The sequence below is a fragment of the Gracilinanus agilis genome, chromosome 1 (assembly GCF_016433145.1).
Source record: "Gracilinanus agilis isolate LMUSP501 chromosome 1, AgileGrace, whole genome shotgun sequence".
NCBI lineage: Eukaryota > Metazoa > Chordata > Mammalia > Didelphimorphia > Didelphidae > Gracilinanus > Gracilinanus agilis.
Window position 1 is genome coordinate 778,097,190 of NC_058130.1, and position 26,074 is coordinate 778,123,263.

Here is a 26,074-nt window from a genome sequence, read left to right on the forward strand (position 1 = left end):
CAAGATCAAAGATCCCCAGTAAATCTGTCTCTGATCTCTTGAGATGATGTTTCACAGAGTTATGACTTGGGATTTCATGATTAACTGACCCAAAGAATTCATGATCTCATGATTCTACATTCTTTGATTTTGAGTCTGAATCTATGATTCTGTACATTGTATAGGTTTTTCCAAACTTGCTTCTTGTTCAGGACAGTATTTGGTTGATTTATTTTTAGACTTTTATTTTCTGTCTTAGAAGCAATACTAAGTATTAGTTCCAAGGCAAGAGAACAGCAAAGGAAAGGTAGTTGGGGTTAAGAGACTTGCCCAGGGTCACCTAGCCAAGAAGTGTCGAAGAGGATTGTGTCTTCAGTATAAAGGCTTTAAGGTTTACAAAGAAAACTATATCTCTGCCCCACAGCTTCCTTAAGTCCCAGCACAAATCCTCCCTTCTCCAGGAAGCCTTTCCTGGTCTCCTTCAATTCTGTGTCTTTCCTTGGCTGATTATTTTCCAATGTGACCCATCTATGGCTTGTTTTACCCCATCCTCCCTCCCCCATTAGACTCCTTGAGGGCCAAGACAGTCTTTTGGCTTTCTTTTTTGTATATCCAGTGCTTAGCACAGTGCCTAGCATGTACAAGAACCTTAACAAATGCTTGGTGGCTGACCATTAGACGTATGTATGTGTGTATGTACATATGTAGTCACTTGAGCCTCAAAATAAACCTGTAATGAGTAAGTACTGTTAATATCTCCATTTTGCAGATGAAGAAACTGAGGCTTAAAGAGAAGAAGTGACTTTCCCAGGGTCACCCAACCAATAAAGTATCTGAGGCTAGATTTAAACTTGGGTCTTCGGACTCCAGATCCAGCCGCTACCCCAGAGCTTTACCCAGTATTTTTGTATAATTAGACACTTAGCACTCACCCTCTCTCCCTCTCAAGCTCTCTTGCCCCAGAGACAAGATACTCTGCCCAGCCAAAAAACCCAGACTACTTTTTCCTCCCAGAGAGAGTGAGTATCCTAAACAATCCTGCCTTCTAGGACTGCTGTGGGCAGAGGCTAAAAGCCTTGTGGAAAGCTGAGCTGCTCTTGGCCCTTGTGTTCTCTCTCCAGGTGAATTTTAATGAGCCCTTGTCCATGCTTCAACGGCTGACCGAGGACTTGGAGTACCATGAGCTGCTGGACAAGGCTGTCAAGTGTGAAAATTCCACAGAGCAAATGTGCTTCGTGGCTGCCTTCTCAGTGTCTTCCTACTCGACCACCGTCAACCGCATAGCTAAGCCATTCAATCCCATGTTGGGAGAAACCTTTGAACTGGATCAGATGGAAGAAATGGGCTTCCGTTCCCTCTGTGAGCAGGTAGAGAAACAGACCTCTCAGAAAAACACTTGGGGCCTCAGCCAATGGTGGGGGGGCGGGTGGCATCCTGCTTTGGGGGGGACCAATGAGGTCCCTTTGTAAACGCACTGGAAACCGCCAGGCACATATAGGTGTGATTTGGTGTTCTTATTGCCAGTACCTATAAGAATCCTGCTAGGCTGCCTTACTGGGTTCTGGGGAAGCCCCCTGAACCAACCAGGAACCCCTGCTCAGGACTCCTTCCCTCAAGGCAGAGATTGGGATGGAAATCATCACATCATATCAGGAACCAAAGCATGGCTGCAGCAGTAGTGCTGAGCATGAGATCCTCCCCATCTCTGTCTGCTTAGATCCAGAGACAGTTTGGGAATGGATTCTTATTAGACTAATTGCATTGGCCCTGAACGAAAACTCTATTCAGTGAAAGGAGATGGCAGGAGCACTAATTAGAAGGGAACCAGCTTCAACTTCTAGAGAGAGTGGCTGAATGCAGGGAAGATGGGCTAGGATGAAGGCCTCAGAGCCCAGGGGCAGACGCAAGCATCATCAGAGACCTCCCCAGAGACACCGGGACCAGTGAGCTAGAAGGAAGGAGAGGAGATCCGAGACATGCTGACTCTGGCACAGTCAGTGGCAATAGAGGGCAGGAGGCGTGTCAGCAAACAAAAGGCACATACATGGGCTGCAAGGGACAAGAAGGTGGCCCTGGATTATACAGTCTACATGGAGGGAAGGAAAGAGGATACTAGAAAGGCAGGAAGAGAGCAGGTTATGAAGAACTTTAAATACTAGCCAGAGTTTTTTGTTTTTTTGTTTTATCCTAGAGGTACTAGGGAGTGGGGGGGGGGTGGCATGGTTGGAGTTGAACTTCAGGAAAAGCACTTGGACATCTGAGTGGAGGGTGGATTTGAATGGGGACAGATTCAAGTCAGAGAAACTTTTGTGTGTGGAAGTATGTATAATTGGTATTCTGGAAGGAGAGATTGGGGTTGAATCCATACATATGGAGTCGCTAATGGAAGCTATGGGGGTTGATAAGATCAGCCAGGAAGACAATGTATACAGAAAAGAGAAAATAATCCAGTACATAATATTGGGTATGGCCACAGTTAGTGGGCAGGAACCCAATGAAGATCCAGCAAGGAAGGTTTCAAAAAAAGTAGAAAGAATGCCAGCAGAGGGCAGCATCATAACGACCTCGAGCCTCTTCTGCCCTTCTCCCAATTCCCTAGACGGTGAGCAAAGCTCTGGCCCTCACATGACTTCCCACATCGAATGGTCTTCCAGAATTACAGACAGAGATGTGGCCTGTTCCATTTACCAACTGGGCGTTGAGGCCTACAACGTGCTTATCTCTGTGCATTGTTGGTTAGGCAGACTGAATCAGAAGAAATCAGGGTCTAGTCCTGGCTCAGCACCTCCTTTTCCCTCCTGCCTACTTATAAAACAACTCATTAACTTTTTTCAGTCCCTGCCATATTTCCAGTTCCAGAATTGTCTCCTTCTGTTCAGTCTGATTCAGTAAGGATGTGTAAGGCAATGATGGGCAAACTTTTTAAAGAAGGGCCAAAGGAAAAGAAATGCTCACCTGTCAGTCTGTTTCTAAGGCAACTCTTTCGAAGTTTCATTGTATCGTACTCATGGTATTCATCAGATTAGGAATAATGTCGGAGGCCAGGCAGATAGAACATTTCAGGGGGCTGCATCTGGCCCACAGGCTGTAGTTTGTCCATCAGTGGGATAAGGAATTGTCCTACAGATCCAGAGACAAAGCCAGTAAAGAAGACCTGGCTCCAGGGTGCTTATATTCTCCTAGAAACATAAACCATGTACACAGAGAAGCAAAACCCAGGCTTCTGCCAAGCTTTGGAGAAGCAGGGAGAGCTCTCACAGTTAGGAGCATCAAGAAAGGGTACTCCTAGGATGAGGCACCCATGCAGACCCCACTTATCTCCCTGCTGACATCATAGCCCGTCTCTAGGTCCTCAGAAGCTACCTACCTTACCTTGCTCCCCACAGTTAGAAATGTTCTTGTCTCCTCAGATCTCCAACTTCTACCTCTCCTATGCTCTGAATTCATCCTCTTTTGAAGTCTAGTTATATACATCCCTATTTTGGCCATTCTAAAAGATTCTAAGTTGAAACAGAGCAAAGATCACACTTCATTCTTCAATAACTCAATCCAGAGGGCCCAACACTATTGAAGGTGCACTAGCACGCAAAGATGAAAAAATGTCTTTTAGTCAATCAACAAACATTTATAAATGCCAGGCTCTACTGTAAGAAATAAAATGGATATAGAAGGATAGATTTAAAAATATTAGGATCTTAAAAGATTTATTGGTGTGGCTAGTTTTCTTTCTCAAAGTCCCTCACTCAGCCTTGCTCTGGATCCTTGCATTGATGCTAGTAGAGAAGTGTGTTATGTTTGATCATGCCACAGTGTATCAGTCTCTGTGTACAATGTTCTTCTGGCTCTGCTCCTTTCACTCTGCATCACTTCCTGGAGGTCTTTCCAGTTCGCCTGGAACTCCTCCATTTCATTATTCCTTTGAGCACAATAGTATTCCATCACCAGCAGATACCACAATTTGTTCAGCCATTCCCCAATCAAAGGACATTCCCTCGTTTTCCAATTTTTGCCACCACAAAGAGCTCAGCTATAAATACTTTTGTACAAGTCTTTTTCCTTATTATCTCTTTGGGGTATAATCCAAGCATTGCTATGTCTGGATCAAAAGGCAGATAGTCTTTTAAAGCCCTTTGAGCATAGAGCAAGGCTGAGGGACTTATGAGAAAGAAAATTAGCCACACTCAGAGGAAGAACTATGGGAGTAGAAACACAGAAGAAAAACAACTGCTTGATCACATGGCCTGATGGGAATATTATTGGGGAAGTAGAAGCTAAACAATAACTCTAGTCCAACTATCAATAATATGGGATTGGGTCTTAATCAATGTTACATGTAAAACCCAGTGGAATTGTGCGTTGGCTATGGGGGGTAAGGGAGTGAGGGAGAGGGAAAGAACATAAAACATGTAACTATAGGAAAATATTCAAAATTCAAATTTAAATTTTAAAAAAAAATTTATTGGTAGCCATTAGAAAAATGAAGCCACATGCCATGTTAAGAGTCAGTTTGAAAGACCTACCATTACCTCCACCACCATGCTGCTTCAGCCAGAAAAGAGAGAGTGCCAATCCTGGCACTTGGTTTTTATCCTTCTGTCTATGTCAGTGATTCCCAAAGTGGGTGCCACCGCCCCCTGGTGGGTGCTACATTTATCCAGGGGGGCAGTGATGGCCACAGGTGCATTTATCTTTCCTATTAATTGCTATTAAAATTTTTAAAATTAATTTCCAGGGGGCTAAGGAATATTTTTTCTGGAAAGGGGGAGGTAGGCCAAAAAAGTTTGGGAACCACTGATCTACGTTATTACATGACAGTCTTACATTACCATGTAAGACAGGAAGCCAGTTGGCTCATGGGAAATGTAGTTCAAGGACCCCTAAATGTCCACAGGAAATTTAGATCAGAGACCTCAAAATATCATTAACACACTACCATATGCCAGACACTGTGCCAGGTACTGAAGATACAAATAGGAAGGATGAGGGAATCCCTGAACATGGCATTCAGCTTCATCTCATCTGTAAAATCAGAATTGTGATGCTTTCACTACTCCTGTCACAAATTGTCAAGAGTTCCAAATGAAGTTATGTATATAAGATGTCATAGAATCTCTAACATAGTTAGAGCCAAGGCTATGTGTGGAGAAGAAGAAGCAGAAGGGGAAAGCAGTGAGCGAGCCCTTCCCTCCTGCCTTGAAAGAGCCTAACTCATACATGATCAATCACGTGGTTCAGTAGGGATGTGATTAGGGTTTTGATGTTAAAGAATCACTTTACTGCAAATATGAATAACATGGAAATAAGCTTTGAATAATGATACGTGTATAACCCAGTAGAACTGCTTGTCATCTTTGAGAAGGGGGAGGAAAGAGTGGAGAGTGGGGGGGGTACATAAATCATGTAACCATGGAAAAATATTCTGAATAAAAATTTAAAAAACAATTAAAAGAGCCTGACTCAGGGAATAGCAAACCTCTAGGTCCACTAGGTCAAGTCAGCAGTCTCATTGTGGTCACCCTTTTTCTTTAGCCTGTCTGTCTCACCAAAATAAATTTTGAGAATCTACACTGGAATGTCCCTGGCACAGACACTCGCTCCCCACTTCAAACTACACTCTAACCTCTCCAGGCTTCTCGTCTCCTGTCTACATCCACTTTGGGCACTGGAAGCTGCCCTCTTCTGAGTGGAGCATACCTTTCCCAAGGTATAGCACTCAGGCAATCCATCTGTTCTCTCTCTTTCTCTCTCACTACATGCCTGGTCTCATATGTCCTTGATAGCAGCATTGAGGTTACCTCTCCTATGCAAGTGCCCACTTGTAGCATCATAGCCGAGATTCATCTGAGATTGTAGCTTTTGAAAATTCCCAAACATCATTGGAAGAATATTGATGTAAGAAGTAAGGTTTTCATGGCAACCAACAAATTGAGATCATTGAATGAGCTGCCTAGCAAGATCTCCCCCTGCTCAATTCTGACCCAGATAATTTGTCCAGTCATAGTCCCAAGAGGAACTGGGGACCATGGAGAAAGCAGGAAATTGGGAATCAGAGAACTGATTAGGTTGGAATCCCAGTTCTGCTGCATGCTACCTACCCGTGGAACTTGCCTGGAAATAAGAGGTTAGATTAAGAGGAACTCTTAAAGGCCCATTAAGCTGTAAAACAGTGGGCCTTTGAAGATCCTATAACCCTGCTCACAAGATAAATGATGACTGAGAAACTCATCCATCCATTGGGTGTCATAATCTGAGCAATGGGCATTCATCTCTCATGTTTTCTGGGACAAGGGAGCACAAATAACTTAGAATTTTCTGGTCCTGTATAAAAGGTATTGGTTTTTAAGTATCATTACACCCTTTGGATGGGCTTGGATTCAGAGGCCTAAGTGAAAGATACTACCTGTATCTTGGTTCCATCAGAGGAAGCCTAGAATTTGTGAAAAGGGTTGATGTTATCAACAGGAAAATGGACGCCTTGGCTCTGTTCAGACCCGGAGAAGATTTCTCATGTCAGCATTAATTGGAACCAAATCCAGTTTTTAAGATCCTAGGAGGATACTTCAAATAGCAAGCTGGACCCAGTGGCTACATGTTGGGACTATCCTTGCATTCTGAACAGGGTTCCTACAGGCCAGTAGAGATAAGCAGTATCAAGAAACATCCCACAAGCATTGGCTCTCCAGTCTCAGAAGTGAAGCCTTAGATACTAAGCTATGGTGACTCTCCAATATGAAAAGAATGGGAGGGTTGGTTGAACAAGGTGGATAAGAGGACAGGCATGTTTTCATAATATGAGTAGAATGAGGGGAATGTGCCTAAAGAGTGACCTACAGGATCGGGCTCCCTGACTCCTAAGTGTTCTGGGTATGATATTGGAAGATCCCTTTGTCTGTGATGGATGGATGACCTTAGAGACCATCTCAAAGCCCTGATGGTAGTAACATGATCTTAAAAGTCCATCCCACAGATCCTAGACATCAATTTTAGTGGTGGTACCAAAGAATAATAGAAAGATAATAATGTGTGTAGTCTACCAACTTTGAATAAAAGAACCAGAGTGGACCAGTCAAGATCAAGATATTCTGGATTAGGTGGGTAGTGGTTCTTGGTCCTGGCCTTACCAGTGACTGCTCTGTGAAGGGCATTTATCTGCCCAACCAGAGTTTATACCCCAAGGCATCAAAGGGGCACTTGCCACTTTCCACTGACTGATGAAGAAAGTAATTGGGGAGAAAACCACCTACACCTACAAGTGTTGGTGTTCCTTGATGACTTCATTGTCTTTGAGAAGATCTGGGAAGAATAGCAGAGGAGACTGGAGAAAGATTGAAGACAGTGGCCTAAAGCATCATTTGAAAAATGCCAGTTATACAGTGCCCCTTCAAGTCTGGTGGCTACATTGCATCTCAATGCAATCTCCATGCAAAGGGTACAACTGATAGCCCATAGAAGGGTGGGTGGGACTCTCACACGAGTCTACTTTGTTTCCAACCATATATATTGGGAGCCAAAGGTACTAGTTTTGTATTGTTTTTCAGTCATGTTCTACTCTGCATGACCCCATTTAGGATTTTCTTGGCAATGATACTAGAGTGGTTTGCCATTTCCTTCTCCAGTTCATTTTACAGATGAGGAAATGAGGCAAACAGGGCTAAGTTATTTTCCCAGGGTTACACAACTATAACTGTCTAAGATCAGAGTAGAATTCAGGAAGAGGAATCTTCCAGATTCAAGACCCAGCACTCTATCCACTGCTTTCCTCCTCTAGTGTCCACCTGCCACCCAGCTCTCACCTGTGGCTCCAAGAATCCATAGCACATAGAATGGCCACACACCAGTAAACTCTTTTGGCAGATGGGCTAAACCAGGTTGAGGGTAACTAACAAGCTTCAAACTCTTAGTCAATTAAGGAGGTGTCTACCCCAAGCCTGTGAAGACTTCCCCCCAGTGGATCAGAACAGATCGTTCCAGTGGCCGTGACGGTGGCAGAAACAAGCATGGTGCAGCACTTACAAGCATTAAGGACTACAAGGTCATTCATTGCATCCCAGGCCATCACCAGTCATCTTGACTTTTGTCTTGTCCCCCTGGACTTGGATGACTAGAAGAGAAAATGAAGCTGACTACTCTGTACAACTCTGCCTCATTGAAATCCAGTTTATGCAAGAGTCAAAAGACATCATATGTGATGTCATTTTGGTCTTCTTCAAATACGAAGGATAGCAACCAACCAACTTTTTTTTCCAGGTCTTTGCTTCTCAAAAAAAAAGCTACTGTAAATATGTTGGTGTATTGGGGGCCTTTATTTTCACTGTTGATCTCTTTGGGGTAAGTGGCTAGCAGTGGAATCTCCAAGTCATAGGGTTTATATACTTGGCTCACTTTCATCCTATAATTCCAGACTTCTTTCCATAACAGTTAGTCCAATTCCACACCGCCAACCATGCATGGTTGTGTCAGCATTTCCATAACCCCTTCAACATTGGCTTTTCTCATTTTGGTCAATCTTTGTCCATTTTCTGGTGATGAAGTGAAACCTCAGAAAGTGATTTGGATTTTTCTTATTATCCTCCTCTGTTTCTCAGGTGAGTCACCACCCTCCTGCAGCTGCCCACCATGTGTTTTCCAAAAATGGCTGGACCCTGTGGCAGGAAATCACCATCTCCAGCAAGTTCCGGGGCAAATACCTCTCCATTATGCCACTAGGTAAGATCATGTGTTACAGTAAAATAAAGAAATTGAGTAATGACATCCAGACGATGATTTATTTAGCAATGCATAAGGTTGCTGAAATAAATTGGGTCCACAGCTCTTGGTAACCAAGGACCACTTGGCCACTGGTTTCTACACAGTTAATATACCAATTAGATGAAAAACAGGACGTAGGGATTGAGACATCTGGTTTCTTATTGATGGAGGGAATCAGGAGACCCTGAGGTGAGAGGGAGAGGAACAGTTTTGTGACATTCCTTTAGTCGGGTGACAATTGGGAAGAGGAGTAATCTTGTGACTTCTTCTAAATCAAATGACTTACATGAAGTTGAGACTTCATTGCACAAAATAGTGGGTAGAGGATTTTTTATTTTTTTTTTTTTTTAGCTAGCACATGCCCTGTCAAGGTAACCTCCTGGACTACCATGTCTCGGGGATGTCAGATTCTCTCAGGGGTCTCTCAGAGTTGTCATGGAACCACACCAGTGATGAGTCTGAGGGAAAGAATTTTCTTTTTGTGGAATTCATTTCAACAACTATGCAATAAGCCCCTATTTATGTGGTAGGTGCTGTGCTAGGGACCAGAGATTCAAAAGCAAAAGATTGTTCCTGACCTCAAGGAACTTATGTTCCACTGGTATATACAGCTTCTCATTCAAGAATTAAATACAGTGTAATCTGAGGAAGGAGAAAGTAGCAACCAATTGGGGGGGGTTGTAGATCAGGAAAGGCTTCATGGATAAGGAAACACCTGAGCTGCCCTTCCAAGAGCCCAGGATTCTGAGAGAGAGAAGGGAGAAGAGAGTGTCTTCTAGGACAGAAGAGGATAGTCTTGGCAAAGACATGTCAGTAGAAAATAGAAGGCTGAATTTGATAGATGGGGAGGAGGCTGATATAGCTTAAAAGTAGAGTATGTAAAGGGAAGTGATGGGAGATGGAAGAGGACAAGTCAGCTACAGCTCCGTAGGCAATCCAAGTTGTTCAGAAGCAATAGGGAGCCCCTCGGGATGTTTGAACAGGAGAGCGGCAAGGCCAGATTTGTGCTGGAAGAAGATCAGTTGGGCAGCAGCTGTGTGGAGAAAGGGTTGGAGAAACTGGAACAACAAGGGAGGTTTAGAGGAGGCTCTTCCATTAGTCTAGGCTTGGAGTGGTAAGGGCCTGAACCAGGATAGTAGTAGTCTTCTTAGTATAGTAGCAGGGATGACTGTGAAATCCAGTATGGAGGTAGCATGGACAAGGCTTGTCAGCTGATCAGATGTAGAATAGAGGGAGGCATCCAGGAGGACTCTGAAGAGCAAACCTGGATGGCCAGAAGGAAAGGAAAACTAGAAGGAAAGATAATGACTATTTAGATATTTTAAGTTTCCAGTGTCTGTGAATGGAAAAGATGGTTTATTATGTGGCCTTGGAAGTCAGAAGAGAAGTACAAATATTATGTAGATTGGGGACGGATCTACAAAAGAAATGATTATTGAGTTTGGGAGTTTACACAATCCCCAAGAGAGGGTATAGTGTCATAAGAGAAGGCCTAGGACAGAACTTTGTAGAACACTCCGTTAGGAGGCAAGACATGGATTGATAATCTGGGTGCTAACGTCAGATGGGATTTTAAAATACAGAGCAGAGAAAAAAAAGACCATAGAGCACAAAATCATCAGAATGTCAGAGCTAGAAGGAACTTCTTAGAATCATTAACTATTAGGCCTAGAGCCAGCTTAGAGCAAGAACTAAGGCTAGACTACACAGGTCACTCAACTCCAAGGCAACCTCCCCCACCCCAGCTGCCCTCCTCTAAACATCCCCAAGAAGTATGGGAACTAGAAGGGCCCTCGGAGGCCATCAAGGCCAGCGTTAGTGAACCTTTTAGAAATCATGTGTCCAAACTTCACCCTCAAGCTGCCTGTGAACCCCCCCTACATTGCCCCAGATAGCAGGGATACCATTGGACAGCTGGGCAGAGGTGGGGTGGATGAGCATTGTCCTTAGGTGTGTAGAAAGGGAGAGGGGAGCAGCCCCCTCCAGCACACAGGCCATGGGTTTGCCAACACAGATCTAGGTCAATGTTATCTATAGACCCTAGAAATGGAAGGTGACTCCCCACAAAGTCATGATGGAGCTGGACCTTGATTCTGGGTGAGCTTCTCATGTCATTCACTCAAAGGGACCCTAGTCTCCTCTGCCACTGCCACCGTAGTAGCTTGTAAGGATCGAGTTCATTTTTGGTTGTTTGCACATTGTTCCAGCCAATTTCTTGACTTTGAATTTTATGTTAAATCTGGGCTCTGCTCACCTTGGGGTAGGGAGGCCCCGTGCTGCTGCTGTTTTCAGAGCTAATTCTGGGGGGGGGGTCTGTAAGTTTGGGGGGTCACTGCTCTCTTAGTCTTCATACTGGTCCGTACCCAGGAAGGATCCCTGGTTCCCTGCAAGGCCTAGTAATGGCCTCTTGGCCCTGGGACTGTGACCAGGGCCCCTGCTCCCTTTGAGTAATCACAAGCACTCCTCTGCATCCTACAGTTGTGGCCAGCCTTGCTTCTTGTCACCACAAGCTCTTGTGCTGCTCTCTGTCCTGAAGCTGCAACCCAAAATTACACATTGACATTAGAATTGCCAAACAGTACCAGCTGTACTCAGTGTTAGAAGAGGGCCTAATCCCTTTCTGCCCGCTTGTCTGGCCTCCTTACTGTCTTTTGACTGAGAGCTCCTGAAGCTGCTATTTGCTCTTTCATGACTGCCTCTAAGACCCATTGCTGGTGGTCCTGCCATGCTCCAGACTTGTACCCACCCAGATGTTATAACCTCTCCTGTGGACTTCCTAGGTTGTCTTTGATTGGAAAAAACGGCCCTCTCTGATCTTTTGTTGGCTCTACTACTCCAAAATTTGATTTGAGAAGTTTTTTTAAAGTTGTTTGGAGAGGAATGTTGGGAAAATTCGGCTGGATCCTAACTTGTGCTCAATCATCTTGGCCCTGCCTGATGGCAGTGATCCTCACCATCTCTGTACTTCTGATACTGTGGGCTTGCTGGCCAAGCCACTGACTTTGGGAGTCCATTAAGCACCTTCACATTCCTGTCTCATTCCTGAGCAAGATGATCATGATCTTTGTTCTCATGCCCTTTCTTTGGAGCTTTGAGAAGCTCTCCCCTCTCCCCCCCTCCCCCCCATCTCTGGTGCCATCACATGGGAACCTCCGAGGAGGCAGCCTCCGCTCTTTTGGTACTTTCCAAAGAACAAGTTGTACTATGGGCTGGACCACGAAGACTGGAGAAGGGTGAGTCAGCGTCAGCTCAGAAGCATGGAGGATCAATGAGCCCTAGTGCACCTGATCCCTTGGGCTGCAAACCTCTGTCATCTTCGACATCTCTTCCACATTCCTCCCAGCATGTCAGGTGCCAAGAATTTCTTGGGGTGTTTGTGTCCCATGGCCACCACTCTTACATCATGGGCTGATCTTGGCTCTCAAAGAAACCAGAATGGTCTGCTCCAGCTGATCTCTTTCCTTCCACTCCCACCTGTACATGTAATCCTTCCTCCAACCAGGACCCACACCAGATGAAAATCAAATTGGGAAATAGATGAAAAAATAAACAAAACTACAGTGGACCCCAGGTCATGTTTCTTTGTGGCTTTCTTAAGTCATCACAAGACTCCACAGGGATCAGTGGCCCGGGTTCCATTTGTGTTGACACTCCTACCCTGTATCATGCTGGCTCTTAATTCACTCCCCTTTCCAAATCCCTTTAGTGGCTCCCTAGTATCCACAGGACAAAATCCATCCCCCTTTCCCTGGGCCAGACCTATCTTCCCACCTCTTCCCACTTGCACACTTCTACTACTCCAGACAAATTGGCCTCCTCCTCCCTAAAATGAACCCTGTTGATTTCCATTTCCCACCTAGAGTACCCCACCTATACCCTTGCCTGTTCTACTCATCTGTTTCCAAAGGTTCTGCTCAAGGCCTTGTTCCCTATAAAGCCTTAACCTTCTAACCCACAGCCTAACCTCCCACCTAGTACAGGAATCTCCTCCTAAACCCTTTCTGGTAGCTCCAGCCTCTGTTCTGTACCTTCAGTGTACAGCAAAAGATCCCCATTTCCCCAGGCATAGCACAGTTGTTCAGTTGACCTGAAAGGGCATTTCTTGACCTCATTCATTCCGTAGAATCTGAACTGTCAGAGCCCAGGCAGCCAGAACTTGGAGGTTACCTAAGCCAACTTTCATTGCCTTCCTGATTACCTTACGCTTATATCACACTCTATTCTTTTTTAAGCATTTTAGAATTTCTGTTGATACCTTTTGGTTGTTTTTTTTTTACATCATCTTGACCTTCCCTGCTCCCCTGAACAGCAGACAGTGACTTCCCTCATAACAAATAAGAGGGAAGAAGAAAAATTACATTTCAGCCAAATCCACCAAGCTATCAGCCAAATCTGAACGTTCATTCAGTATTCCTGCACAGATATTCTTTCTGCCCTCTTCTCCAGGGTCAACCTTGGGCATGAGGATACAGCCTGCCTTCTTGATGTTTCATTGTTGGCCTTAATATTTATGTGGTAGTCACCAGGTCTCTTGACAAAGCATTTTCAGTAGAATATCTTATTTAACACAACAGACAGAAAAAGGACTCAGAGGTACGCAAATACTGATAGCAGCTCCTTTTGAGGTGGCAAAGATTTGGACTGATGAAAGAATGAGAGGATGCCCATCCATTGAGGAATGGTCAAACAAGTAAGGAAGTGTATGGTTGTGATGGAATGCCATCAGACTGTAAGAAATGATGGAGGGGGGAAGGCTTATCTGATCTGGTGCAGAATGAGGTGGGCAGAGCCTAGAGGATGGTAACCTAGAAAGACTTTAGAACTTCAGAGATGGAGCAGGCTCTCCCCTTCCAACAGAGACAGTACTCTGGGTGCCAAGGGCACCTACATTTCTTGGACTTAACCAGTGGAGAAATCTGGTTTGTACAGTTACACATTTATTATAAGGGTTTTGTTTGCTTTCCAGTGGGAATGAGATGGGAGAGAAAGAAAATCTCTCTTTTTGTTTACTGGAAAAAAAATTAGTTTGGCTCCTACCCCTACCATCTGAGGTAGTGGAGCTGGGAGTTTGATCCCCATTTTACAGATGAAGAAGCCAAGACTTAGAGAGAGGTAAGGTAAGTGGGAGAGCCAGATCTGCCAGTGCATGTGGTCTTCTCACAGGGCCCATTTGGGTAAGCCATGACTTCTCAGCCTTTTCTTTCCCCTTAGGTGCCATTCACCTAGAATTCCAGGCCAGCGGGAATCACTACATCTGGCGGAAAAGCACCTCTACTGTGCACAATATCATCGTGGGCAAGCTCTGGATTGATCAGGTCAGAAGGCCTCCCCTCACTGCCCTCTCTTCTCCTTGGGACAACCAAAAAAGCTGTTGTTTTCTGATCCCTAGGGAAAGAAGGCCCTGGCAGTGGTCCAAGCCCAAAAGACCTTTAGAGCCATGGGACAGAGGAAAGAGCACCAAGAGCCTGACTCCCTGGGTGACTCCATTTGCCTCAGGGGGTCCTCTAAGGTCCCTCAAAGATCAGGCTCTAGGACCTTGGCTATAGGTCATCTGAATGGGAGAGCAGGAAAGGACCTTAAGAATATAATATAGGTCAGCCCAGAGCAGAGCCAATGTGAAAGCTAGAAGAGGGCTTGAGAGCCTTTTAGAACCAATCACATGATGGAGCTAGAGCTAGAAAGGCCCTTGAAGACAATCAGTTCAGGCCTCTCATTTCGCAGAGGAAGAAAATGAAGCCCACAATTACCCCAGGGACTAGTAGCAGAGGCAAGACTAAAAGAGGCTTCCCATCTGTGAAATCCAGGGAAGTCCCTGCTCTGTTGCAGCCCTGAGGTACAGAGCATGTTGTTTCCTAACACCTGTGCTTCCCCATGGAGGAGGAGGAATAGCCCACCTCCACCCACACCACCTCCAGGAAGCCAACAGCCACACAGACTCACCTGACTGGACAAGGTCCAGGCTTTTCCAGGCCAGTGGCCTAAAGGCTGCATGCTCAGAGGGCCACCCTATGTGGGAAGCAGTTGCTTAAAGGCTAGGAGCATCCATGTGGCCCTCATTTCTCTTCTCTGTGGGCCACACTCTTGGCCATTAGAGCTAAGGCAGGGGGCCTTATATTTAGGGAAACTGAGGTCCAGAGACATAAAGACACTGTGCTGAAGGCTGCATAGGTGGGCAGGGCTAGAACCTCCCCAATCTTCTGACCTGACCAGGCATGGGCTTACAAGAGCATGATGGGATGGGGTAGAACAGGCAAGTGTGTGGAGGAGGACCCTGGGAAGAACCAAGAAGGGAGAGGCAGAGCATTCATGCTGAAGCCAGTCCTTCCTCAGCTTATGGCCTTCCCTTTCTCCCTCATTATCAGCAAGCTCCTAAAACAAAGGAAAATCAGTCACTGCCCTTCCATTGCTTGACTGTCTTTAGGAGAAGCATGCAAACTCCTAGAGATGCATAAAGAGTCCTTGTGGGTGAGGGGGAGAAAGGATCAGAGAGGCCTTCCTGGAAGAGGTGCTTCTAGAGCTGATCTCTGAAGGAAAAGGGAGATGCCATGAGACAGATGGCAACCCACTCCAGGCACAAAGGCTTATGAGTGTGGAACTCTGCCTCCATGGCAGGCTAGATGCCATCAGGGTTCCTTGTTAGAAGGATCAGAGGGGCTGGCAGCCTCTGAAGGGAAAAGGATGGGCGGAAGCAGAGGGCCAGGAGGTAGGCGGGGAGTGGGAAGGCCTTTCCTCCAGTTGTGACCCCAAATTTAGAGGCTGCCACTGAGAGTGAGACTTGTCCCCAGGCTCCAGGGAAAGTGGAAGGTTTCTTCTTGATTGGGCAGACTTCCTCTGGCTGTGCTCTCCTCTCTCCTCCCTTCCTCATCCTCATCCCTTGGCCCTTTCCTGGTCCTTGTTCACCCTCCCTTCTCCGAGTTCTCTTCTGTCGTTTCCATGTTTGGCTCCCTGATTTGAGCGTGGATCGTCCAGGTGGGGAACATGGTTTTGCCCGGGCTTAGGTCCTCAGGCCTTCGCCCAGTGCCCAGCCTGTAGGAAGCGCTTCATGTGACTCTTCTCATGGATTTTGGGCACAGGAGGAAGACTCTGCCACCCTCTCCTCCCTCCCCCCCCCACCCCAGGCCTTCAGAGACAGGGACAGGATGAGGGCCCCCAGGCAAAGGGCCTGGCAGTGTCCCTCTCCTCTGTTCTTTAGACTGGAGACATAGAGATAATTAACCATAAGACCAAGGATAAGTGTCTACTGAAGTTTACACCCTACAGCTACTTCTCAAAAGACTACACCCGAAAGGTAAGATGGTCAGCCACGGTGGGGGGCCTGCTGGGCCAAGATCACGGCTCAGGAAATGCAGAGGAAGGGCCTGACCCCCAAGGACGGGGCCTGGCTGACTCTGTTATTTCTAAGGATACCGGCAGCATTGGAGCCGGGAAGGGGGGATCTGGGAAGGGAGGGGCTGCAGGTGAGATACAGCTATAAAGGTAAGGATCAAAAACATACAAAACTGGGTCCAGAAACAACCAGTTCAGGCCTTTTCCATAAGAACAAAGAACTTGAGATTCTCTGGGGGAGCCTCAGTCAGTGGTGAATCTCGGGGTGCAGCCAGCCCAGTGGAGCCGCCCCGGCTCTCCCGGGCTGGGCTATGACGGGTCCCCTCGGTGCTCCAGGTGACAGGTGTGGTGACAGACAGCAAAGAGAAGGCCCACTATGTGCTGTCGGGCTCCTGGGACGAGAAGATGGAGTGCTCCAAGGTCATTCAGAGCAGCCACAGCAGCCCCAGCACCGAGGGCAAGCAGAAGACGGTCTACCAGACCCTGCCAGCCAAGCTCCTGTGGAAGAAGTACCCGCTGCCGTGAGTGAGCCAAGAGCCCAGCCCACAGCCCGCCTCCCTCCGCCCCACAGGCCCAGCCAGCTCTGCCCAAGACCCCGGGTCCCCGACACGGCCACTTGGGCCAGGAGGCCAGGAGCGGGGCTCTGAGATGGGGACTAGGGGCTGTGAAGGGAGCTGAAAGGCAACTCGGTAAAATGGAGAGAGAATTCCATGTGGGCTCTGACCCGCCACAGCCTCGGCCCTCCTGGAATCCCGTCTTCCCCCTCTTAAAGCGAGAGCAGGGCTAGAGAACCCCCAGGCTTCTTTCCCAGATCCTTTCCTCCCATGAACTCTTTGGAGGGAGCCGCCCCAGAGCCCTTGGCTGGGGGCTTGGTGGCTGGGCCAGCTCCTGGAGAGCAAGGCCTCCAGGTGGGCCAGGGCCAGCCTGCCCACCATTCGGGAGGGCCGAGCCTTGGGCTCTTGTCTACCCTGAGCCAGAGGACGGAGACCATTTCTACGAGAGGGGTTGGAGGAGGGAGACTGAGCTGTGCCCAGGCGGCAGTGGGCCAAGGCCTGAGATGAGGCAGAAGGGCCCACACGGGAAGGATCTCGCTTCCTCCTCCAGTGAGGGGAAGGGGCCACCCTGGGAGGCGCTCGTGTGCCCCCAGCCGCTTGGTTGCTGGAGTGGGCGGGTGGCCAGGGGGCTGCCGGCCCCCCCCCCCCCAGTCTGAGCCTCCTCTCTGTTGCAGGGAGAACGCCGAGAACATGTATTTCTTCTCGTCGCTGGCCCTGATCCTGAACGAGCCGGAAGAAGGCGTGGCGCCCACCGACAGCAGGTGGAGGCCCGACCAGCGCCTCATGGAGAACGGCCAGTGGGACGAGGCCAACGCCGAGAAGCAGCGGCTGGAGGAGAAGCAGAGAGCCATCCGCCGCAAGCGCATGGAGGCCAGCGCCCAGGAGTCCCCGGAAGAAGGTGAGCCTGGCGCCTGCCCGCACCGCCCCTCGGGGCCCAGAGCAGCGCTTGGGGTGGGCCGGCGGCCGGGTGGTCTTGGCCCCGACAGGGCTCCCAGCAGCAGGCGCAGCCCGAAGCACAGCCAGAAGTGGAGTCTTGAGGGTAGAGGAAAGTGAGCTTCTGGGAAGGCAGGGTGGGAGCCGGGCCCCCTCCCCAGGCCCTGTGAAGATCCCAGCCTGGAGACTGAGCTGAGGGAGAATCCCTGGGAGCCCGGCCCTGGACCCAGTTTGTGGCCCCCCCATTTGTGCCATGGGGACCCCCAACCTGGGAAGCGGCGGTGTGGAGCTCTGCCGTTCCGGCCGCCGTTGGAGAGCAGAGAGGGGGGGTCAGGAAGGGCCCAGAGCCCAGGTGGGGCTCCCCAGGTTCTGGCCCACAGGCACACCTTCTCTGTGGCCCCCACAGGGAAGGATATAGACCCACACGTTCCCTTGTGGTTCGAGAAGAAGATGGATCCCTACACCGGGGAGGAGGCCTATGTGTACAAGGGAGACTACTGGGAAGCCAAGGAGAAGCAGGACTGGTCCATGTGCCCCGACATCTTCTGAGCAGCGCTTCCCAGGCCAGCCGCGGGCCTGCCTGCCCGCCTGCCCCTCAGCGCCCACCAGCCTGGGCAACAGGGCGAGGAAATGGGCAACCCAACCCTACACGCAAAACGCAAATACAACCCACGAGCAGACCAGGGATTCAAACGTATTTTTTTATGCACTAATGAAAATCGCATATTGAAGCTCCCTTCCTTTTCCCCTCTTCTTCCTTTATTTTGCTGATAGTGACTTTTTTCTTTTGTGGAAGTAGGTAGTTACTAAGTAAGTCTGGGGAGGACAGGCTGAGTCTGTTTCTTTTTAGTGGCTGCGTGTATGTTCTGTCCTCCCCGGCTGCCTGAAGCCCAGCGTCCCCTCCAGAGACACTCAGGAGAAAGGTGGGGAGGGAGGACTGGCACCCCTGGGTGATGTTGGCCTTCCCTCCAGCTCCGAAGGACCCCTGCCGCAGCTGAGCTTTTCCCCGTGGCCGTGGCCCCCGGGGGCTCGGGGGTGAGGAGAAGCCTTGGTGGCGGCCTCCATCCCCTCCCCACCTGAGGTCCTCTCACTCAGGGCTCCCTAGGAAACCTTTTTTGAACTTTGGTTTGTTTGTTTGATTTTTAAACTGTTGATCTCAATTTCTTTCCAGCCGTGATGTTTAGTAAACATTTTTAGTCCAGCATTTAACAGACAGTTTTTCCAAGTGTCCTTTCTTGCCCCAGAAGTGTCCAGACCAAGAAATTCCTTGAAGGCATCAGGAAGCTGAAAGCCTTTAGCATGCGTGGGCTCTGCTGTCTTACCAGAGCAAGGAGTTTTTGAGTCCCCCCAAGGAAAGCTCTTGGTCTCCTCTCGGATGTTCTCCCCCAGCAGCTCTGAAGCTGTTCATCTCTGGTGCTCCCCCAGACACCTCCTGGCAGAACCGGCTGCCCTGTGACTGTGTCTAGGCCGAGCCAGGGCCCGGAGGGTCCGAGGCCTCTCTTCCTCCAGCTCCACCGAGAGCCGAAGGTGCTGCTTTGGACGGCTCAGTTTCCAGCTATGGAAACATCCCCAAATTGCCAGGAGAGCTGACCAGGTTTCACCTCAATGGGCCTTTGCCCCTAAAGGGAGAAGCTCCTGAACTCCAGCCATTTGAACAGCCACAAGTGTGAACTATGGTTTATCCGAGATCCTCGGAGCTGGGTGTCGGTCCCTTTGGGGTGCCCACCAGCAGTGGCTTTGAGCTTCCCCAGGACGCCCAGGAGAAAAACGTCCCTCAGAAGTCTTAAGAACACAAAGATGAGCCACCAGTACCCAGGGCAGAAAGCCATCTCCCATTGCCCTGGCAGGGGTCTCTAGTGCAATATTCCTGCCCCCAGGACACCTTAAGCCACCCTTTAGAATCTGAGCCCACCAAGAGGGCCCAGCATAGGCACTGTGCCTGTCCCCTCTCCTGCTACACCCAAACCCCCCTCCGACCAGATAACTAGGGAGGGCACAGATTGGCAGGGCTAGCTGGGGATGGGGGGGTGGCATCCAGTCGAGCCCCTTCACTTACCAGAAGAAGCAGAGACCCAGAGCAGGGCAGTATGCCCACGGGCACCTAGCTGAACAGATTGCAAAATAAGGATTTGAACTCATCTCCCACTTCGAAACCTTCTCTCCACTATCCCTGCCACTCAGTTCTTCTCTCTCAATGAAGCTCTTGTCCTAGAATCCATCTGAAGAGAGGCTGCCATGCATGCTTTCCCTCTGACTAGGTATCCTTGGCTCCCACGGAGAGGTCTGTCCGTTGTGCCACGAGTGTGTGCAGTGTGTGACCATAAGAAGCCCTAGAATGGAAATCGGAGGGTCTGGCTCTCTTTATACTGCTTCTCGCTGCCTCAGTTTCTCTGTAAGAGGAGGGTGAGGCCCCCACAAACCTTTAGCTTCTTCAGTGGCAGCATGTTGTACTGGCTAGAGACACCCTCGAAGCCAGGAAGTCCTGGTTCCAAGTCCCAGCCCTCCCCCAAGATCCAAAATTGCAGAGAAGGTGCCCACCTTAACTGGAGGAGGGAGTTTCCTCCCTCAGAAGTCCCTTAGGCGGATGCCATCACAGGTCCAGTCTCTAGACTTAATTTTCTAACTCCCCCGGCCTGGAGCCCTTGGGCCGCTGTGGAGCCTGAGGAGCCCTCCCTGCCACTCCACACCTTGGATGGCCTCTGGAGCCCCCAAAACTATGGGCTGGTGCCTTCTGGCTCTCTGGAGAAGCGGCCTTCCCGACCCTCCCGAGGAAGGTCTCTGCTGTGGGAAGGGGGTTCCTCCTCCAGACCAGGGACCTTTCCATTGTGGATAGGACAGGACTGGCAGGAGGTCTTTAAGGCACGCAGGTGGTCACGTCCAGTTCAGTGAGCCTTCTCGGGTGCCCATCCTTAGAAGCTGGTCTCTGCAAAGCCAGGGCCGAGGGAACCCCAGAACAGCTTCCTCCCGAGCAGCAGGACGGCGTGTCCTCTGTCTGCTCTTCTGCCCTCCCAGGGAAGGGCCACCAGATTCAAGCAGCAGCAGAAAAGAGCAATAATGCACTCGCTCCAAGAGAGCCTGAGAGAGCAGCCAAGGGCCCGTGAGGGAGGCAGGCAGGCAGGCTGCAGAGCCCGCCCAGGGAGCAAGCAAACACCTTGTCTTGCCTGCCTTCTGGCCGGCTCGTGGCTGGGATGTCTCTGGCCTGGGTGCCGGGATGGCCCAGAATCTTGTATTTGTTGGCTTCTGATGGATGCGCCTCCACTAGAACATGTCTGTACAGATGCGTTTATATTTGACCTACATAGACATAGAGAACTATTTTGCTTAGATTTCTACAGTAATGGAAATATGATGGCGACAGCTGGCCCTGTCTGAGATTGCTGATAAATAAACGTTCTGCCGAGTTTCTTTCTGTCATTCAGGGAGGTTCATCTTGTCAGCCAGGAAGGCCGGGCTCTGCTGGGCTGGGGAAGCAAATGGTGCTGCCTCCTTTGGCAGGAGCTCCAGCTTCCAAAGCTTCCCCCCACACGTGCACTCCCCCAGAAGGGCTCCCCCAGAAGGCAGCACGATGCCGTCGGGCCACAGTCCTGTGGGCCAGACTCCGACTCCCTCTGGGTTAGTTCCAGAATGCAACAGGCAACTGGGCAAAAAGGAATTTTGAGGGTATGTTTCTTCCCTGTTTTTGTTTAAATACTAGCTCTTTCCCTTTCCCCAACATGCTAGCTGTTCTTGGATCGTTTTTTGGGTCTAAAAACAGGGTTTTTTCCACTCTGAGATATCTTTGGTTTTATGAAAAACAGCCCATAACCTTCAAGTCTCGACTGCTTTTCCCTCTTCTACCCTTCCCTGGGCTGAAGACAAGGTACCCCCTTGTGGCTCAAGGACCGCAGAGCTTGGGTGCCCTTCCTGTCTCGAAGAGGCCTTCCGTTCCCTGCTATGTTCCAGAAGCCTCTCTACAAAATGGCCATTGGTGGCCCCTCCCAACTCTGTGATGGGACGTGACCTCATGGGGGCCTCTCTGCCCAAGGACAGGAAACTCGCAGGGAGGGGGTTCCAAAAGGCCATTTGGTCTCTTGGATGCAAAGTCAGCAAACAATGTGGCTATCCTCCCCAAAAAGAGCTCCCATGCTAATGGGGAAGGACCACCCTTCAGTGGGCATGAGCTGGGGGTGGAAATCCAGAAAGTGCCCTGGCAAGTGGGATTAGAGCTGAGTCTGTGAAGCCTTCCTGGCATGGGGGCACGGAGGTGGAAGATTAAGGGTCATGGGGGAGGAAACTAGTGTCACCAGATTCCAGAGGTCATTTTGGGGGGTGGCCATGGTAGTCAGGGGCAGCTAGGAAGGGCCACAGTGCCAAGCCTAGAGTCAGACTCGTCTCCCCCAGTTCAAATGTGGCCTCAAGACACTAGATGTATGAACCTGGGCCAATCACTGCACCCTGTTTGCCTCAGTTTCCTCACCTGAAAAAAGAGCTGGGGAAGGAAATGGCAAATCATTCCAGTATCTGCCAAGAAAACCCCAAATAGGGTTTCAAAGAGTTGGGCAGAACAACAACATGGTAGGCAGGTGAACAAGCACTTTGCCTGGAGTAAAAGAGAAAAGAGAGTCGGGACTAGAAGAACCCAGATCCTAGGTTCTGCTCATTTTTCAAGTGCTCTGGAGCTCCTCACTGGATCTCGGAAACCTTCCCCCTCCAGCATCCCCAGATCAGTCTTCCAGTGAAGCAAAACCCACTCTCTTGAGATGGCCTGTGCTACTGCTGGGTAGCTCCAGTTGTTAAAGTTCATGTGCCTTCTCTGTGATACCCACCGCCCCAAAGCTCTACCCTCGAACCAAGCAGAGCGAATGTGTCCTCTCAGTGCCTCCGCTAACAACCATTGGATGACCTCCCCCTTCTCATTCTGGAGTTCCTCCTGTGAACGTGTGCTCTTCCAGTCCATCTTCCACTGAGCTGCAAGTGTAATTCCAATCACATTGACCCCTCTCCTACTCATTAAACTCCAGTGGCTCCTTAACACCGCCAGGATCAAATGCAGAACTCTCTGGCATCCCAAACCCTCCCTAAGCCAGCCTTTCCAGGCTTCTCAAACCCTTCTCTGGACTCAATTCTCATTGATTCAGGGACACCTGTGACTTGAACAAATCCCGCCCTCCCTTGGCTGGCCATTTCCCCGTCTGCCCCGAGGCCTGGAAGGCTCGATCTTCTCTCTTCTCATCATCTCTTGGCTTCTCTGGTTCCCTTCAAGTCCCAGCTAACATCCTACCTTTGACAGGAAGCCTTTCCCAACCCCTCAGTTCTAGTGCCTTTCCTCTGTCGATGATTTCCTATTATTTATCCTGTGTACAACTTGTTTGCTGTGAGGAGCTTGAAAGAAATCTGGGATGCACAAATTTGGAGACTTCCGAGCTTGTATTGGTCTGATCACCGGACACACTGTGCCCAGTGGAGTGATGCCATTTTGGTCCTCTTCATAGAAGGACAACCAAGCAACTTAAAAGAGTTGTTTACATGATGGCGCCCTCATAAGACTGGGAGCTCTTAGAAGGCAAGGGCTAGATTTCACCTTTCTTTTTAAACCAAATGCTGAGCACAATGCCTGGCACACAGTGGGTGCTTAATAAATATTTTAATGACTAACTGAATATATGGTGCCACCCCACACATCGTTTCTTTGGAATAAGCCATCTAATCCAGGTCTGTTGTTTTTTAAAATATCCCTTAACTTCTGTCTTAGACTGCATATTTAGTATCCATTCCTAGGCAGAAGAGCAGTAAAGGGGTAGGCAATGAGAGTCAAGTGACTTGCCCAGGGTCATGCAGCTAGTTAGTGTCTAAGGCTAATCCCTATGCCAGGCCTGGCAGCCACCTACTGCCCCTCGACCAGTCTGTTTTTCCAATTTTCTTTCTTGAATTAGGACTTTTCTTTCTTCATTGCATTTCCTTCTCTATGATATCCAGTTTGGAGGTTAAACCTAAGCATTCTTCTTCTCTTTCCCACATCCTTTTTCATTTAAAGCCATTTCTATTAAGTTTGCAAGATACTTCCCCCTCCTCCTCCCTCCCCCCCCCCCATAGGTGATCTGTGGATTCTTTCAATTGGCATATTTTTTCTCTGTTTAAAAGTTCTGGATGGTTACACTATTCCTTGAAGCTCTCGTGTTCTTCTGGGAGCTCTATAATCTTTAAGTTGTCTCTACATATCCTTCCATCTGGATCAATATGCTTCACTTAGATGATCATTTTTTTAAAATGTTAATGCATTTTCCTTGTCTTCTTCCAGATTGTCCTTTATTTCCATGTAATTTGCATTCCTAGAGTCTCCTGTTTCTTTGTTTCCATAGATTCAACACAGACTTGTAGATTTTTCCATTCTGCTAATTAGTTCTGCCATGCTGACTGTAAATCCTGCTCTTCCAATTCTTATTCCTCTTTTAAGTTATCCAGGAACATCCTGCTTATGGTTCTACGCTTTCTCGGGAATCTGTGCTTTCCTCTGACCCTCTTTCTCTGCCCCTCTCTGCCTTTCTCTTCTCTCTGTAGATTCATTTTCCTTTGTCTTGTGATATTTATTCACAGGGGCCTGGACCCTTTTACCTGAACTGGAGGTCAAACTTTCTTCTGCGTTTAATAATATCCCATTCATATCTCCATTAAACCATGTGATTGATCATATGTTTTTCTTCTGTGTTTCTACTCCCGCAGTTCTTTCTCTGGATGTGGATAGTGTACTTTCTCATAAGTCCCTCAGGATTGTCCTGGGTCATTGCACTGTTGCTAGTAGCAAAGTCAGTTACATTTGATTGTGCTACAATGTATCAGTCTGTACACAATGTTCTTCTGGTTCTGCTCCTTTCACTCTGTGTCAATTCCTGAAAGTCTTCCACTTCACATGGAATTCCTCCAGTTCTTTGTTCCCTTCAGCACAATAATATTCCATCATCATCAGATACCACAGTTTATTCAGCCATTCCCCAATCAAAGGGCATCCCTTCATTTTTTTTTTTTAATTTTAAACCCTTAACTTCTGTGTATTGACTTATAGGTGGAAGATTGGTAAGGGTAGGCAATGGGGGTCAAGTGACTTGCCCAGGGTCACACAGCTGGGAAGTGTCTGAAGGCCGGATTTGAACCTAGGACCTCCTGTCTCTAGGCCTGGCTCTCAATCCACTGAGCTACCCAGCTGCCCTCTTCCCTTCATTTTTCAATTTTTTTGCCACTATAAAATGTGCAGCTATAAATATTTTTGTACAAACATTTTTCCTTATCTCTTTGGGGTACAAACCCAGCATCAGTATGGCTGGATCAAAGGACAGGCAATCTTTTAAAGCCCTTTGGGCATAATTCCAAATTGTCCTGCAGAATGGTTGGATCAATTCACAACTCCACCAGCAATGCATTAGTTTCCCAATTTTGCCACATCCCCTCCAACATTTGTCACTTTCCTTGCTACCATATTGGCCGTCTGCTTTTTGTGGGGTGGGATCTCAGAGTTTTGATTTGCATTTCTCTATTCAGAAGAGATTTAGAACACTTTTTCATGTGTTATTATTGATAATTTTGATTTCTTCATCTGAAGACTGCCTATTCATTTCTCTTGACCATTTCTCAATTGGGGAATGGCTTGATTTTTTTGAAAATTTGACTTAGTTCCTTATATATTTGGGAAATTAAATCTTTGTCAGAGAGTTTTGTTATAAATTTTTCCCCAGTTTTTTGCTTTCCTTCTAATTTTGGTTGCATTGATTTTATTTGTACAAAACCTTTTAAATTTAATGTAATCAAAATCATTCATTTTACATTTTAGAATGTTCTCTATCTCTTGCTTATTCTGAAATTCCTTCCTTTAGCACAGATATACTATTCTATGTTCATCTAATTTATTCATGATTTCATTCCCTATATTTAAGTCATTTACCCATTTTGAATTTATCTTGGTATATATGGTGTGAGATGTTGATCTAAACCTGATTTTTCCCATACTTTTCCAATTTTCCCAGCAGTTTTTGTCAAATAATGAGCATCAATTCCTGGAGGTCTTTCCAATTCACATGGAATTCCTCCAGTTTATTATTCCTTTTAGCACAATAGTATTCCATCACCAGCATATACCACAATTTGTTCAGCCATTCCCCAATTGAAGGGCATGCCCTCATTTTCCAGTTTTTTGCCACCACAAAAAGCACAGCTATAAATATTTTCGTGCAAGTCTGTTTATCTGTGATCTCTTTGGGGTACAATCCCAACAATGGTATGGCTGGATCAAAGGGTAGGCATTCTTTTATAGCCCTTTGAGCATAGATCCAAATTGCCATCCAGAATGGTTGGATCAGTTCACAACTCCACCAGGAATGCATTAATGTCCCAATTTTGCCACATCCCCTCCAACATTCATTACTCTCCCCTTCTTTCATTTTAGCCATTCTGCTAGGTGTGAGGTGATACCTCAGAGTTGTTTTGATTTGCATTTCTCTAATTATTAGAGATTTAGAAAACTTTCTCATGTGCTTATTGATACTTTTGATTTCTTTACCTGAAAA

General features: G+C 47.9%; 1 protein-coding gene across 1 annotated transcript in view; it reads left to right on the forward strand.

Moving 5' to 3' along the window:
- OSBP2 (oxysterol binding protein 2) overlaps positions 1-18,089 on the forward strand; it is a 120,454-nt gene extending 102,365 nt beyond the window's left edge. The window contains exons 9-15 of the mRNA XM_044658884.1: positions 1,101-1,346; positions 8,565-8,685; positions 13,939-14,042; positions 15,920-16,015; positions 16,390-16,574; positions 17,282-17,505; positions 17,947-18,089. Of these exons, the coding sequence (XP_044514819.1) occupies positions 1,101-1,346; positions 8,565-8,685; positions 13,939-14,042; positions 15,920-16,015; positions 16,390-16,574; positions 17,282-17,505; positions 17,947-18,089 (1,119 nt within the window). The remainder of the gene's footprint in view (positions 1-1,100; positions 1,347-8,564; positions 8,686-13,938; positions 14,043-15,919; positions 16,016-16,389; positions 16,575-17,281; positions 17,506-17,946) is intronic.
- The last annotated feature ends 7,985 nt before the right edge of the window (positions 18,090-26,074 follow it).